This window comes from Centruroides sculpturatus, unplaced genomic scaffold (genome assembly GCF_000671375.1).
Source record: "Centruroides sculpturatus isolate CEXI.00-Female unplaced genomic scaffold, Cexi_2.0 scaffold244, whole genome shotgun sequence".
Taxonomy (NCBI): Eukaryota; Metazoa; Arthropoda; class Arachnida; order Scorpiones; family Buthidae; genus Centruroides; species Centruroides sculpturatus.
This window is the reverse complement of record NW_019384450.1, coordinates 106,227-120,628: the sequence shown is the minus strand read 5'-3', so window position 1 is coordinate 120,628 and position 14,402 is coordinate 106,227. Positions and strand designations below refer to the sequence as shown.

The window sequence follows — 14,402 nt, the reverse complement described above, 5'->3', positions numbered from 1 at the left end:
TAATCGTGTTTCAGAAATAAATATATTTTATACGGAAGTAATTTAAATTCGCATATCGATTATTTTATTCTATAGTTATAAAATGAAGATCAATATTATAATCGTACAACAGTACAGCATAATATGAATCTGTCGGAACTTACATAATACAAATTCTGAAGCCAATTCATAATAAATGAATATAAAATAAAACGTAGACATAGGGTTATAATGCAGATACATTCATATCGTCAAGCAGATATAAGCAAGCCGTAGCACTTTACTAAGCGACTAATTAACATCATGCAATACACAAATCATTAGGTAAAATGGCAGATAATTGCGTTTATTGCATGTTATGTCCCATACTAAATATCTCTGCACTTTTCAGCGATATAATTTTACGAACACCAACAGCTTAGCGAGAAACACAAAAAAATGGCTGACAATTTATGGAAAATTTCTACATGTAATAATTGTCGTGAAGTTGACAACGTTAACAATACAGAGATTTAAAACAGACGACGATCCATTGTTTTGTAGTCCGGTCGAAAATATCGCAGGAAGTGGTTTAAACAATCCTTTTCTTTTCAGCATGGTTTATCTTGCAGACATTGCCACGCTGATAATGCTTCGTGCCGGCACAAAATTTAAATTATTTCTCGATTTGAGAATTTCAGGTTATGGCGAGGAAAAGGAAAGAATCCAAAAATGGCAGATAGGCACGACTTTTCTATGTGGCTGTACGTACATTTATATATTAATAGATAGGTCGTTTTTTTATTTTACATATTTAAAGCAGTAGAACAGGAAACAACTTGGATACGGGCTCTCCTCTGTTCTGTTTTTATTCATTACGTAATGATTTTGCAATTAGGCTTACTACTGTGGCTCATTACTGTAATTTTATTAGTAAGCATAATGATGTACGAAAGATTTAATGCAATATCGCGGCAGTTGAATTTGGCTGTAAGACAGAATGCAAAATGTGAAATTAATAATATAATGCGAAAACATTTGGAAATCTGCGAAATAGTTGATCAAATAAACGATGTATTTGGTAATTTTTGCTTTGCTATACAGTAGACCCCCCATATAACGCTTAGATACATTCCACGTTTATCGAATTTTACGTTGTCGGAATCATTAAATACATGAGCCAATCGCAGCCCGATAGGTGTGAAGTTTACAGACTAAGGCTGTTTGAAAGGATTTCTTCTATAAAATTAACTAATTCTAGACTAATTCCACTCAACATTTTCAAAAGACGTATAATTTTTTGGGAATAATCTGTATAAACTATGCTATAAACAAAAATTTATAGGATTACTTACCGAGTGTGCACCGTTCAACAACGCAGTTGCTCAAAGCTTGTTTTTATCGCGGAACAGCACACAAAACGGTGGCAGCGATTTCTGATAACAAATTTTTCGCAGAAAAATAACTTGACCTTTGGAGACATAATTAATATAAATAATTTTTATGGCTGTTGAATAAGAAATGTTTCTTTCACAAGAAATGTATAAGATTACAGTACTGTATTAGACTTACGGTACCTAATTTACATACTGTACAGACGATAGTAAACAACTTACTCGCCTAAACTTTCCATAGCATGGCACTGGACAGCGGAAAGTATATATATAATTATAATAAAGTTACAATAAATTAAGTTAATATACAATTATATATACGGTACCTAATTTATATATAATTAATATATAATTATATGTACAGTACCTAATTTATATATAATTTATATATAATACTGTATAGATGATAGCAAACTCAATTTAGCTGGTCCGTAGGGTGGCGCAGGGCGGAGGAAAGTAGTTCGGCTGCTCATCGACTATTGGTGCAGATTCTATCAATCTTGTCGCGAAACGACTCGGCGACGACGTTTTACGAGCACCTTTATACGAATGTTGCTATAATTTTTTCGTTACGTTATAGGAACGCACGTTATAGGGGGTCGACTGTATATGGAATTGCCGTTTATATCGTGTCAATCACTTTCTATAACACAATATTCACTACGTCAGCTACATACGTACGAATATTTCTCGTACTTTGCTCTACTCTCTGCGTTTGTTTGGTGGTAACGATTTCGTTTGTGGTTTCTCGTATCTTCACTTCGATAAGTTCGAAACAGAATAAATTTGAAATATTAATTTTAATTAAGTGTAAAATAAAAAATTGTCAATGTAAGTACATCAGTGTAAATTCATTATCATACTTATCTTAAATTGTAATTTACGAACAACAGGCTTATGACTCTTTGTAAGAGATTCAAAAATTTAATTCGATTTCTCTTCCGTTGGAAGTCAATCTCAAGGTAACTTAACAGTCTAAATTTCGAAATTAAGAGCAAATTTTCACGCAGCTAATTATAATTATTTACAGGCGTTGAATTTTATAAAAAAGTTTCGAGAAAATGAAATTGGAATCGGTTGTGAAAGATTTTTTATTTTTTCTACAAAATTTCCAATTCAGGTATTTGTATAAGATTACAATGGTTGATTGTATGAATGTTCATAACATTTAAAGTAATTTATACATAAATTTTTCAAATATTAATGTAATAAAGTATTTTCATTGCATAGGTGTACCAATCGCTGTATAACGTTTTTTAATATATTACTTCAGATACGAGATATTTTTGAGGGAATTGACAAATCATGTATACCAGTCACAAAACCATTAAGTAATGGAGAGGTTGCGGTCGACGTTTTCAACGCGAAATCGTGTACGTCGGACGTTCAGCTCCGCTTTCCTGTAAGCCTAGAAGTTTGACAATGGTGTTTGGGTATTCAATGGATTCATGCTCGACATTCCAAACACCATTGCCAAACTTTTAGGTTTTTAGGAAAGCGGCGCCGAACGTCCGACGTACACGTTTTCGCGTTGAAAACGTCGGCCGCAGTCTCTCTAATGCCACTAAAAGTCCGAACGTGTACTTGAATACCGTGTAATGTAGAAGAATTTACACGAATAGCACTATTGGCCTATATGAATTGTATAGATTTGATTTCTTTTCGAACAATAGCTTTGTAAACTGATTCAGTAACGTGTTATCTGCAGAAGCATGTTAATCAGTGATTACGTCACGATCTCTCGTATCAGTATAGACTAGCATTATGATTGCTACATCAATCGTAATGAGTGGTTTATAAATTTTGGATTGAGAAAATTATTTTTTAATTTTTCTCAATCTAACTTCGAATTGCCCTTTACTCTTTCTTAATATGTATAGGCGACTATAAAATTCATTTATAATTTTTTTTTTATAAATTAAAGTATCACTCACTTTTTATAACTCGAATTTTTATGTAATAAATTAAAATGTTTATTTTTACAATGTTTTAATAATTTTTTAATTAAAGTTTAATAAAACACGAATTTATGTTAACTTCTATTTACTGAAATTTAAATAAATATGTTGTCAAATTAGCTATAAAATTCTTGAAAATCATATGGATTGCAAATGTTATTTTTATGATAATTTATGCAAATTATTCAGCAGTTCATTCGTCCGAAGCTAAAAAATAACAAAAGGGCTGATTGTAATTTAAAAGATGCATTATGCATAGTTTCAGAAGAGAATCGCCAGCTTAAACAGAAACTAAAGGAAAATTCGTGGATCTTAGCAAGCACTAGCCATGCGACCTTACGAAGTTATCATTTAAAAACTTTTTTCGCCCTTCAAGAGACAGTGTTTTCTGATCTATCCAAACGATGAAACAATAGAAATAAACTGTAATTAAGAAGTGAAATAAAATACATTTTATTCTTCCCCCGTAATTTTTAGCTGTTATGAAATGAACACAAAACGCACCTATTGCTACGTTTTACTATATTTTAAATATATATATATATATATTTTTTAAATGTAAAATGAACTTTCTGATATTACGTCTTTGTATATTAGTAAATTTAAATAAAATTTGAAAAAAGAGTTGGTCGAAATTGCATATACTGTACATTTTAGACATCATCTCACATTTCGTAATGGACATGGCATACGGAAAATAACATTTTATGTAACAGGTGATAATAACAGAAGGTTGATCGCGTTCCATAATGCACCAAAATTTAAGTTTACTAATTGAAGAAAAGTAAAACAAACAATTGTAAAATACTGTACATATTTATCTGTAGTCCTGAGTTGCAAACTTCTAGTGCTATAGTCTTAACGTACAGAGATTTTCCGTGGATAAAAATCAATAAAGACACTATTTAAAATTTATAAAAACAATTATTTTAGATTTAACAGCATTTTCAGAAATTTATCAGCAAAACGTAACAATAATAGGAATTAAAATTATAGAAAAAATTTCTGAATTACATTAAAGTTAAAAAAAAAATTACCTGTTACAATCGACAACTAAAGCAGAAGTTACAATTATTCCAACATTTTTCTTTTACTGTTTTCTTCTATTCGGAGCTATTTACACATTGTTGATCTTTACCGTTCATTGTGCATCAAATGCCAAATTATTGAGTGACGTCCGGCTTGAATCGATGGTTCTTGCACGTTTTTTAGTTAAAGCTTCTATTGCATTCATGGTTCTTAAAAGTCAGGAGTAGAGGGATCAGCTTGCATTCATGGTTCCTGCACGTTTTGACTAGAAGGATCAGCTTGCATCCATGGTACCTGTACGATTTGAGTAAAAGGATCAGCTTGCATCCATGGCTCCTGCAGATTTTGAGTAGAAGGATCAGCTTGCATCTATGGTTGTTGCACGTTTTGAGTAGAAAGATCAGCTTTCATCAATGGTGCCTGCACGTTTGGAGTAGTAGCATCAGCTGGCATCCATGTGTCCAGCAGGTTTTGAATAAAAAAATCATCTTGCATCCACGGCTCTTGCAGGTTTTGAGTAGATGGATCAGCTTGAATCGATGGTGCCTGCACGTTTAGAGTATTAGGATCAGCTTTCATCAATGCTGCCTGCACGTTTGGAGTAGAAGGATCAGCTTGCATCAATAAAGCCTCCACGTTTTGGGTAGAAGGATCAGCTTGCATCCACGGTTGTTGCACGTTTTGACTAGAATGATCAACTTGCATGGATAGTCCCAGCTCGTTTTGACTAGAAAAATTAGCTTGCATCCATGGTGCCTGAACGTTTAAAGTAGTAGCATCAGCTGGCATCCATGTGTCCAGCAGGTTTTGAATAAAAAACTCATCTTGCATCCACGGCTCTTGCAGGTTTTGAGTAAAAGGATCAGCTTGCATCGATTGTGCCTGCACGTTTGGAGTAGAAGGATCAGCTTGCATCAATGCTGCCTGCACGTTTTGAGTAAAAGGATCAGCTTGCATCCATGGTTGTTGCACGTTTTGAGTAGAAGGACCAGCTTGCATCGATTGTTGTTTCAAGAATTGAGTGGGAGGTACTAAAAATTCGTGTCCCCTGTAGTGCTGCAATAGTGTTTCTTCAGTTGCAAAATCTGCAGGACAAATTGTACATTTATACGGTTTTTTTGCATGAATTTTCAGATGAGCAAGCAAAATCTTTTTAGTTTTGTAACCTCGAGAGCATCGTTCACAAATATAAGATTTCGTTTTTGGGTGGACGTCATTTATGTGTTTTTCTAAATGTGTTTCTCTTAAAAATCCCTGTAGGCAGATTTTGCATCGATGTTCTTCCAATGTATGATTTACTTGATGAGAAAGAAATAAATGTTTGTCATGAAAAATCATATCACACGCTATGCATTTATACATCATTTTTCTTCTTGGAAAATCTGTAAAAACGTAAAATTACTGTAATGAAATTACAAATAATAATTTTATATAATGATTTCAAAAGTAATATAACACTGAAGAGCGAAACAGCAAAAATAAAAACAAATTAGTCGTTTAAAGTTATTGAGGTTCACAACAACAAATAAATTCACCTTACATGAAAATCAATTTCGCAGGAAAAAATAAAAACATCAACAAAATAAAAAAAATTATATTTTATAACTTTTGCAGTCACATATTTTTACGTTTTCATTGTTATAGATGAAGTACAAACAGGATAACCAAAACCAATTTTAAAGTTTTTTAAGTACTATTAAATTCATTTACAACTATTAAAGAGTATAAATTTTAGTTTAACGCTTAAGTAACAAAACAGTAAAATAGTATATAAAGTAATCATTTTATGTAGCTAACTTAATGAGAAACGTAGGACTACTTTTCTCAGACTATACATATTTTTAAAAAAGTTTCTTTTATTATTAAATGGATTGATAGAAAGTAAAATGAACTGTACAAGCTTATGCTCAGACATTAAGTTTAATTATTCACATCGATAATTAATGGTGTTAAGGTTAAATTTAAAGTGGTTTTAATATTTGAACTAGAAGCACCCACTATAACTGCATTCGTTTAAAGTGGAGAGAAGCAAGAAGCAAAAAAAACCATGCTTAATTGTTTGCTTACAATGCTATTTAATTATAAATATGTACAAATTGTACACTACTATTTTATTTACACATTGCTTAATCTGTGCTACTTGAAATCTTATCATTAAAAAGATATTAATTAGAAAGGAAAGCTTAAATCATCGAGTTAAACAGATTGGATGAAAAAAGAAATATTTGTGAGACATTGTCTTAATGTTTAGTATTAATTTGATTTTAGAATATAAATTACTGTAATACATACCTTAACTCTTTCTTAATTTACGACGTACCAAGCTGGAAGTTCCTTCTACACAAGTGTTATTTCATGTACGGTTTAAATAACCATAAAAGTACTTTAATTGTGTTCATGAAAAATGAGTAAAATATTTATTTTTCGTAAGTAAACTAGTTGCATTTTATTTCGGTTTTTATAGAAAGAATAATAATGTTCATGGTTTTTAAAAAATTATTAATATATTATTAATTTACATTATTACATAGCTTACCGGTACTGTGTTGAAGTCAACACGAGAATCTAACAAAATTTTTTCTTTTGTTGAAATTAATTTAAAATATATATTTAAATATAATATTTTTATATTACATATTAATTGATTGAAAATATTCTTCAATTAAAAAATTATTTACGTTAAAATTGCACTTAGTTCAACATCATTGAATTTTTTTTAGCAAACTTTGCATTCTGCAGTAATTTTCTGATTTAAATTTTAACGAATGGTTTTTTATAATTTTAAACATGTAACTTTTAAAATTATGAAAAATACAAAATTCTTACAAAATTTGCATTCGAAATTCTTTTTTCAGTTTTGATTAATTAAACGAACATCATTAGTCATCACCAGACTTAGGTCAAAAACAATGGAGCGTTAACTGATAATCTGCTTTTTTGTAAAACAAACGAATTACGTAATATATTAAAATGGAATATAAAATAGTACGAAAATATAAAACAGTACGAAGAAATATAAAACAGTACGAAAATAATAAAATTTATAAAATCAAAACTTATACCGTCGCATATTTTTACATTTCAATTGTTATAGATGAATTACAAACAAACAGGATAAAAAAATCCTAGTTTAAAGTTTTATAAGAACTGTTATATTCATTTCCCACTATTAAGTAATATAAATTTTAATTTAACGCTGAACTAACAAAACAGTGAAATAGTGTATAAAGTACCTATTTTCAGTGGCGTACCGTGGATGTCAGCTGCCCAGGGCGGAGGAAAATTTCGGCCCTCTCTTATTTAGGTATTTCAATTTAAAAGACAAAAATTCAGTTTTGTCACAGAACAAATAATGAAAAATACAGTGGTAGTGCAGCGACCTGTTTAAAATAGTTCTATTGTATATTAGTGGTGTATATGAACGAGAATGAATCGTACAAGCGAAATAAAAAATAAAAAAGAAAGAAAAAAAAAGGTCAACAGGTTTCGCAGGATTTCCTTGGATGAAAAAATTACTAGTTCACCCGGACGGCGAGCCGATTCCCGGACTGTCCGGACGATAGCACTATCGTAGGCGCGATGCAAGTATAGATTAGGATGTTTCAAATTTTTACAAGATATTATTATTATTTATTGTGAAATTTTGCCGCCCCCTAAAAAGTGTTGCCCGGGGCGGGCCGCCCCTACTACGGTACGCCACTGCCTATTTTATGTCACTAACTTAATGATAAACGTATGACTTCTCTTTTCAGACTATTCATATTCTTAAAGAAGTTTCCTTTATTATTATTCCCATTATTAGGTGGAGTAAAATAAACTAAAAAAAACTAATGCTTAGACATGAAGTTTAAACGTTTACATTGTCAACAATCAATGATGTTAAGATTCAAATTTAAAAATCGTTTTAATGTTTGAACCAGAAGCACCCACTTTAACTGCACCCGTTCAAAGTGGAGAAAAGCAACAAGGAAAAATCATGCTTAATTGTTTGTTTACGATCCTATTTAATTATAAATATGTACAAATTGTAACTATTATTTTATTTACACTTTGTCTAATCTGTTCTACTTGAAAACGTATCATTAAAAACATATTTATTAATAAGAAACGTTTAAATCTTCGAGTCAAACAGATTGGATGAAAAACAGAAATGTTTGGGAATCATTGTCTTAATGTTACGTGTTAATTTGATTTTAGAATATTAATTACTTTATACATACCTAAACTCTTTGTTAAATTACGACGTGCCAAGCTGAAAGTTCCTCCTACACAAGTGTTACTTCATCTACGGTTTAAATAACCATAAATGTATTTTGTGTTTAAGAAGAAAAAGTAATATCTTAATTTTTTTAAATAAAATACAGTTTTATTTTCAATTCGGTTTCACATTATTAATTCGGTTTTTGTAAAACCGAATTAATAATGTTTCAAGGTTTTTGAAAAGTAATTATAATATTATTAATTTACATAATTTCTTATCTTACCGGTAATGAGTTGAAGTCAACAAGAAAGTATAACGAAACATTTTCTTTTGGCAAAATATGTATTTGAAAAATTCTTAAATTACAAAAAATTATTTACGTTAAAATTAATGACGTTGCACTTAGTTTAACGTCATTCAGTTTTCTCAGAAAACTTTGCATTCTGCAGTAATTTACTGATTTAAAGTAGAACGAATGTTCCTTATTTAAGCTGAGTTCTGAAAAATTTGTTTGTGGAATTTGAAATGAGTGCCTTTTTAATCTAGTGCATTCATGAATATTTTCATTATTCCAAGTTTTATATACAGTAAAAAAACAAGATTTTTTTGGGACGAACTAAAATATTTTCTGTACGTTAGCTTGAAACAAACAGAACAAACTTTTTGTGAGCCAATCTATAAGGGGTCCACCACTGGCACTTCAGTAGCCAAGCGGTCCGTTCCCCGAACACTACTAGTTTTGTCGTGCGTTTCCGGCCTTGCCAGAACGGGTTGGTTACGTTGAGTTTTCCAGGTTTTCTCCACGCCTGTAACACCTGACTAAAAGCCAGTTACCGTTAAAAAGTTCTCTTGAAAGGCATCTTTCCTAGGCAGATCGACGAAGTGTTGCGTTGCTGTAACTTAATAAACAAAGTATTACTTTAAGGTAAAATTTTGTGTTATTATATTATACCAAAGACAAAGAAATCGACAATAAATGGTAAAACTATTCCGAAATCTTAATAACTGCTTATAACATTTAAGTTTCCATATATTTGTATTTGAACACGAAGTCTCTGTACGAAGTATTTTTAGATTTCTTACTACCACAACTCAAAAATCTTATATGCTAAGATATTTTTAACATCATTATCATATTTAGCGCATACAAATTAACAGAAGAAATAAAAAAATACTCCTTTTCTTAGAGTCACAAAATGGCTGTAAACTAGTGTTTTTATTTTGAATAATTAAACTGATGCTAGATTACGTTAAAGCCATCATAAATAAGGAACATCGTCTTTTTTTATTTATGATGGCTTTAACGTGATCTAGCACTAAGTTTTGTATCAGTTTATTACTCACAATATGAATGATTTATTCAATTAATAATATTTTCCTAATAATTTTTGAGCACACATTTTTCTTTTCTTCAATAAACTGCATATTATCTTTAGATCCGTGTGTAAATGGTGTGGTGGCAACGTTAACTTTTAAATGCTCATAAATTTTGATATGTGTGAGATAAGCAGGGGGTCAGGGGTTAATCCCTTCTTACCGTTTAATTTGCACGGGCTGGTAAAACCCGATTTCGAGGTCGTTGGATGACTAGAAGGGCAAATCGAGTGGGGAAACCGTCCGTAAGTCGGCAGAGGTCTGCGGACAAACAAAAGACAAAGTTTAACCCTTAACTTGTTTTGTGGGAGCCACGCGGTCCCCACGCGTCATATTTTTGCGATTTTCTAAAAATATAAGCATCGTGTGTAGCTGCCATTTTATGTATTTGGGTAAAACGCTACGGGTGCCAAACGTTCGGCGCTGTAGCATTTACCAGGATGGAGCTATGTACTTTCTGGGGTTGCGCGGCCCCCAAAATACCAGTTACATTAGTTTTTTGTTTTTTTCATTTTTACAATCATTTTACAAAGATATCGCAACCTTGCATCGAAAATTGAAATGACTACCAAAGAATTATTTGAACTGCTAATAGATGATAATATTATACAAATTATTAGATCAAGCCGAAATCTTCTGAAAAAAGTATGTAGTCATTTTTGTTGTAGAAAAAGATGGTAAAACTTCTACTAAGTGTAACAGTTGTTTGAAATTTATTTGCAAAGTGCATAGTACCACAAAATACTATGTGGTAAGTGTCAAGACTGAACTACGTAATTCGTTAAAATGTTCCCGAGTCTTAAAAGAAGTGATTATATTACACGTGGTTTTTTTAAACAAATGGTAGTTAAATGCTATAAGAGTTACTTTTTTGTAAGATTAGTTTCTTAAGAATAAGAAAAAATTATTTTTGTTAAAAATTTTCAGTAGGGTAGATTTTCGTATTGTTGAAAAAAGCAAACACCAAAAGTTTTAACAGTTTTGTAATCTCTTTTAATAAAATTAAGTAAAAAACATTATATGAATAAATAAGAGTTGATTATACTAAACGAGTGTTTTATTTAGCATTTATGCACTTTTATGCTGTGACATTGTTCAAACTTGCTCTCTAGAGGCAAATTTTGCTTTAGGGCAGCGCATCCTCACAATACCAGTTACGTTTGTAAAATTCACGATTCTAGGTAAGGGTTAACATAACAAAATGTAAAATTTATTGTAAACTAAATCTAGAAAATTCAGATCTATAAACGGATAAATGCGGTTACGAATTGAAGTAAATAAGTGCGGTTACGGATGCGAACAAATAAATCCTTTCAAAATGCGTGCTTGACTTGATTTCCCTATTTTAATGCTTTTTAGGCAGAGAAAGAGTTTACAAGTTTCAGCCCCCTTTAAATACCTCTTAAGAGTATTGGAGAGTCGATGTGGAGAACTTTATTCATATGGACAAGTCGTCATGGATGGGTTGCCAACCGATGTGTTGCCAACCGATGTGTTTTTCCCTTTTTGGGTCCAGTTTAGGTTATGGAGGTCCGGAAGATGAAATTCACACAGCGACCAATTGACGTCCTGATTATTTGCTTCCCTGAGCTTCCGGTGAGTTTCTTTTTTATCACTTTACAGGTGAGAAAGGGGATCACGTGTTTGTCAAATGTTAACAGTTACAGTGCCAAGTTGCCAGTTATGAGTTAATTTTTCCATCGGATTGTTATGACTAATATTAACTTCTGGAATTGTGTTGTTGTGTCAAATTTGTTTACAAATTCCTTGACAAATTCAAATTTCCGACAATCGCGTAAAAACCCGGATTTCACATTGGTGTATCTGGCAGAAAAAAATGTTTAACTTAAAAGTGTGCCTTCAGATAAAAACATAATATAAAAAATGAAGTAAATGACATAATCGCATCATCAAACAGTATCAAATACTAACTTTTTTATTCTCTCTATTATTATTTACTTGAAAATACATTCGGCAAATAGTGTGAATCATTTCGGCTTATAATAAGAATTGTCACAGTAGACACCAAAAAGTGTGCGATATTGTATCATTATTTCCTAAATTTAACAAGGATTCTAAAATTGTCAATTGAGAATTTTGAAAATGTTCCATAGATTTCAACTGAATGTTAAAAATAAAACGAAAATTAAAATATTTAAAAGGACAATTACGCAACAAGCAAAAAAACATTAGTATGCTGAAATCTATGACTAAATAATCAGTAAGAATATTATTATATATAACTCAACCTTTTCATTTTTTCTGATATAATGTATTAAAGTTTATTATTAGAGAATTTGCATGCATTTAAAATAAATTACAATTAACACTATATTATATAAAACAAGTTGTTATACAGTATAATATTTCTAGAAATGTAATTAAACATAATACGTATTGTGAATTATTGTTAAGCAAAGTATTTGCAGAAAAAAACAAATAACTTCAAATATAATCCAATCTCTTAATTGAATTTCATTTAAGAAATGAATTTTGTTTTAAGATGAAATTACTATCTAGCGGCTTTCTTGATAATTAAATTATATAAGTGTTATTTAACAATAAGTAACCACATCTAAAAGATCAACCACAACTAAAAAATAGTGATTAATTATTTAAGTAACTAAACATAACTATAAATAAAACTGCTATAAACTTAATTTTAAAGTTACAGATGAGTTCTATTTTCAAAACTTTGTACATTAAATGTGAATAAAATTTGCATTTAATTTAATCTCATTGAAAAGACGACACATGACCCCATCTATTTCCCAACACCCGTGATTTTTAACCAGCAGAATTTAATAGAATTAATGTCCCTAATACAAAAACCTCTGTGCATAATTTTAGAACATTTCAAGAAAATGTATAGAAACGATTAAACTTCGAATTAAATAAAGAAAGTCTGTCACACATAGAGGCACACTAATATCAATGCATACAGAAAGAACTCTCAAGTTTTGTTTTTCATTTACACACGTTCGAAGATTCCCGGTGTCCAAAAATGTAAATATCTTTAGTACTAAATATGATCGATTGCCATATATAAACGTTTGTTATACATAACAGCCATGTGAGTAGAATTATTATAAATAATTAATTATGTCAACAAAAAAGCTTCATGCATATCTTATTGTTTTTGTAAACTATAAAAAAATGCTCTTATGCTGTTAGCACAAAATTTTCCAAAACGGTAAGAAGAAACTCTCATCTGAGAATATTCACAGAAGTCAGTTTCACACAAGGGCATATTAAATCTCATGTTCAAAAGCAATGTGGACAATGTCGTTCCAAAGTTGTTTCGAGACAAAAAGAAACTTACACAACGTGGTTCATTCTTCCGCTTACGTTTAAATTTCTGCAATTCACCACTGTATTCCAGGGAAATAAAAATCGGCATGTGCACACTGTTTATAAAACTTCAAGCAATTTAAATAAACTCCATTTATGGTTCCTCTATGTATCGAATTGAAAAACTTGTTTTCATCTTTGGTTCTTGCATGTTTTGAGTTAAAGACCCACTTTCATCCATAGTTCATGCACGTCTCGAGTGGAAGGACTTGCTTCCATCTAACGTTTCTGCATGTTTCGAGTTGAAGGACCGCTTTCATCCATGGTTCCTGCATGTTTCTAGTTTAAGGATTCGCTTCCATCCATGGTGTTTGCCTATTTCTATTTGAAGGTTTGTGTTTTATTTATGTTTGTTGCACGTTTCTTGTTAAAGGACCCGCTTGCATCGATAGTTCCCGCATAAATTGAGCGGGGAATGCTAAATTTTTGTAACATAATGTGCTGCAATAGTTCTTTTTCAGTTGTACAATCAGCAAGACAAATTGTACATTTGTACGGTTTTCTTGAAATCTTTTTCATATGAAGAAGCAAGTTTCTTTTAGTTTTCAAAGCCTTAAAGCATTGTCTACAAACGTAAGGTTTTGCGTCTGGGTGGATGTCATTCATGTGTTGTAGTAAAGCTTTCTCAGTTATAAATCTCTGTTGGCAGACTTGGCACCGAGGTTTTTCTATTGAATGAATTAACTGGTGAGAAATGTATAAATGTCTATCATGAAAAATCAAATCACACATAAGGCATCTATATACTATTTTTTCTTCTTGAATGATCTGTAAAAAAGTAAAATAAACTACATTGAAATTAAAAGTAAAAAATTTTAAAAAATGTTTTAAAAAGTAATTGCACTGCACAATGGAACAGCAAAAATAAAAACAAATTAGTAATTTAAAATTAGAAATGTTCAAAAGAAAAATAAATGCACATTGTATAAAAATTAATGTCGTAAAAAGTAATAAAAAATATTATCAATATTTTCAAATGCACAGGTCTAAACTTTGACCGTCTTATATTTCTACGTTTCTATTTTTATAAATGAGGTACAAAACAGGATAAAAAATTTATTTTAAAGTTTTTTAATAACTGTTATATCCATTCCCCACTATTAAGTAATACAAATTTTAACTTAATGCTTAACTAAC

General features: G+C 30.8%; 1 protein-coding gene across 4 annotated transcripts; it reads right to left on the bottom strand.

Moving 5' to 3' along the window:
- Positions 1-3,758: 3,758 nt before the first annotated feature.
- On the bottom strand, positions 3,759-8,735 carry LOC111620534 (zinc finger protein 384-like). Of its 4 annotated transcripts, none has more exons than XM_023362462.1 (3): positions 8,560-8,735; positions 5,004-5,721; positions 3,759-4,961 (listed from the first exon to the last, which is right to left on the bottom strand). In XM_023362462.1, exons 2-3 carry the CDS (start codon positions 5,702-5,704, stop codon positions 4,709-4,711), a joined length of 954 nt encoding a protein of 317 aa, XP_023218230.1. In that variant the 5' UTR covers positions 5,705-5,721; positions 8,560-8,735; the 3' UTR covers positions 3,759-4,708. The 4 variants fall into 4 exon arrangements, 3 of the variants coding, with proteins under 3 accessions (XP_023218230.1, XP_023218229.1, XP_023218228.1); XM_023362461.1 differs by adding an exon at positions 6,632-6,722 and having other exon boundaries at positions 3,760-5,721; XR_002755930.1 differs by having other exon boundaries at positions 3,761-4,211; positions 4,348-5,721.
- Positions 8,736-14,402: the final 5,667 nt, after the last annotated feature.

Bases quoted from the DNA above. Each gene is read 5' to 3' on its own strand.
- LOC111620534 (XM_023362461.1), bottom strand. From the start codon at position 5,704: ATGATGTATAAATGCATAGCGTGTGATATGATTTTTCATGACAAACAT.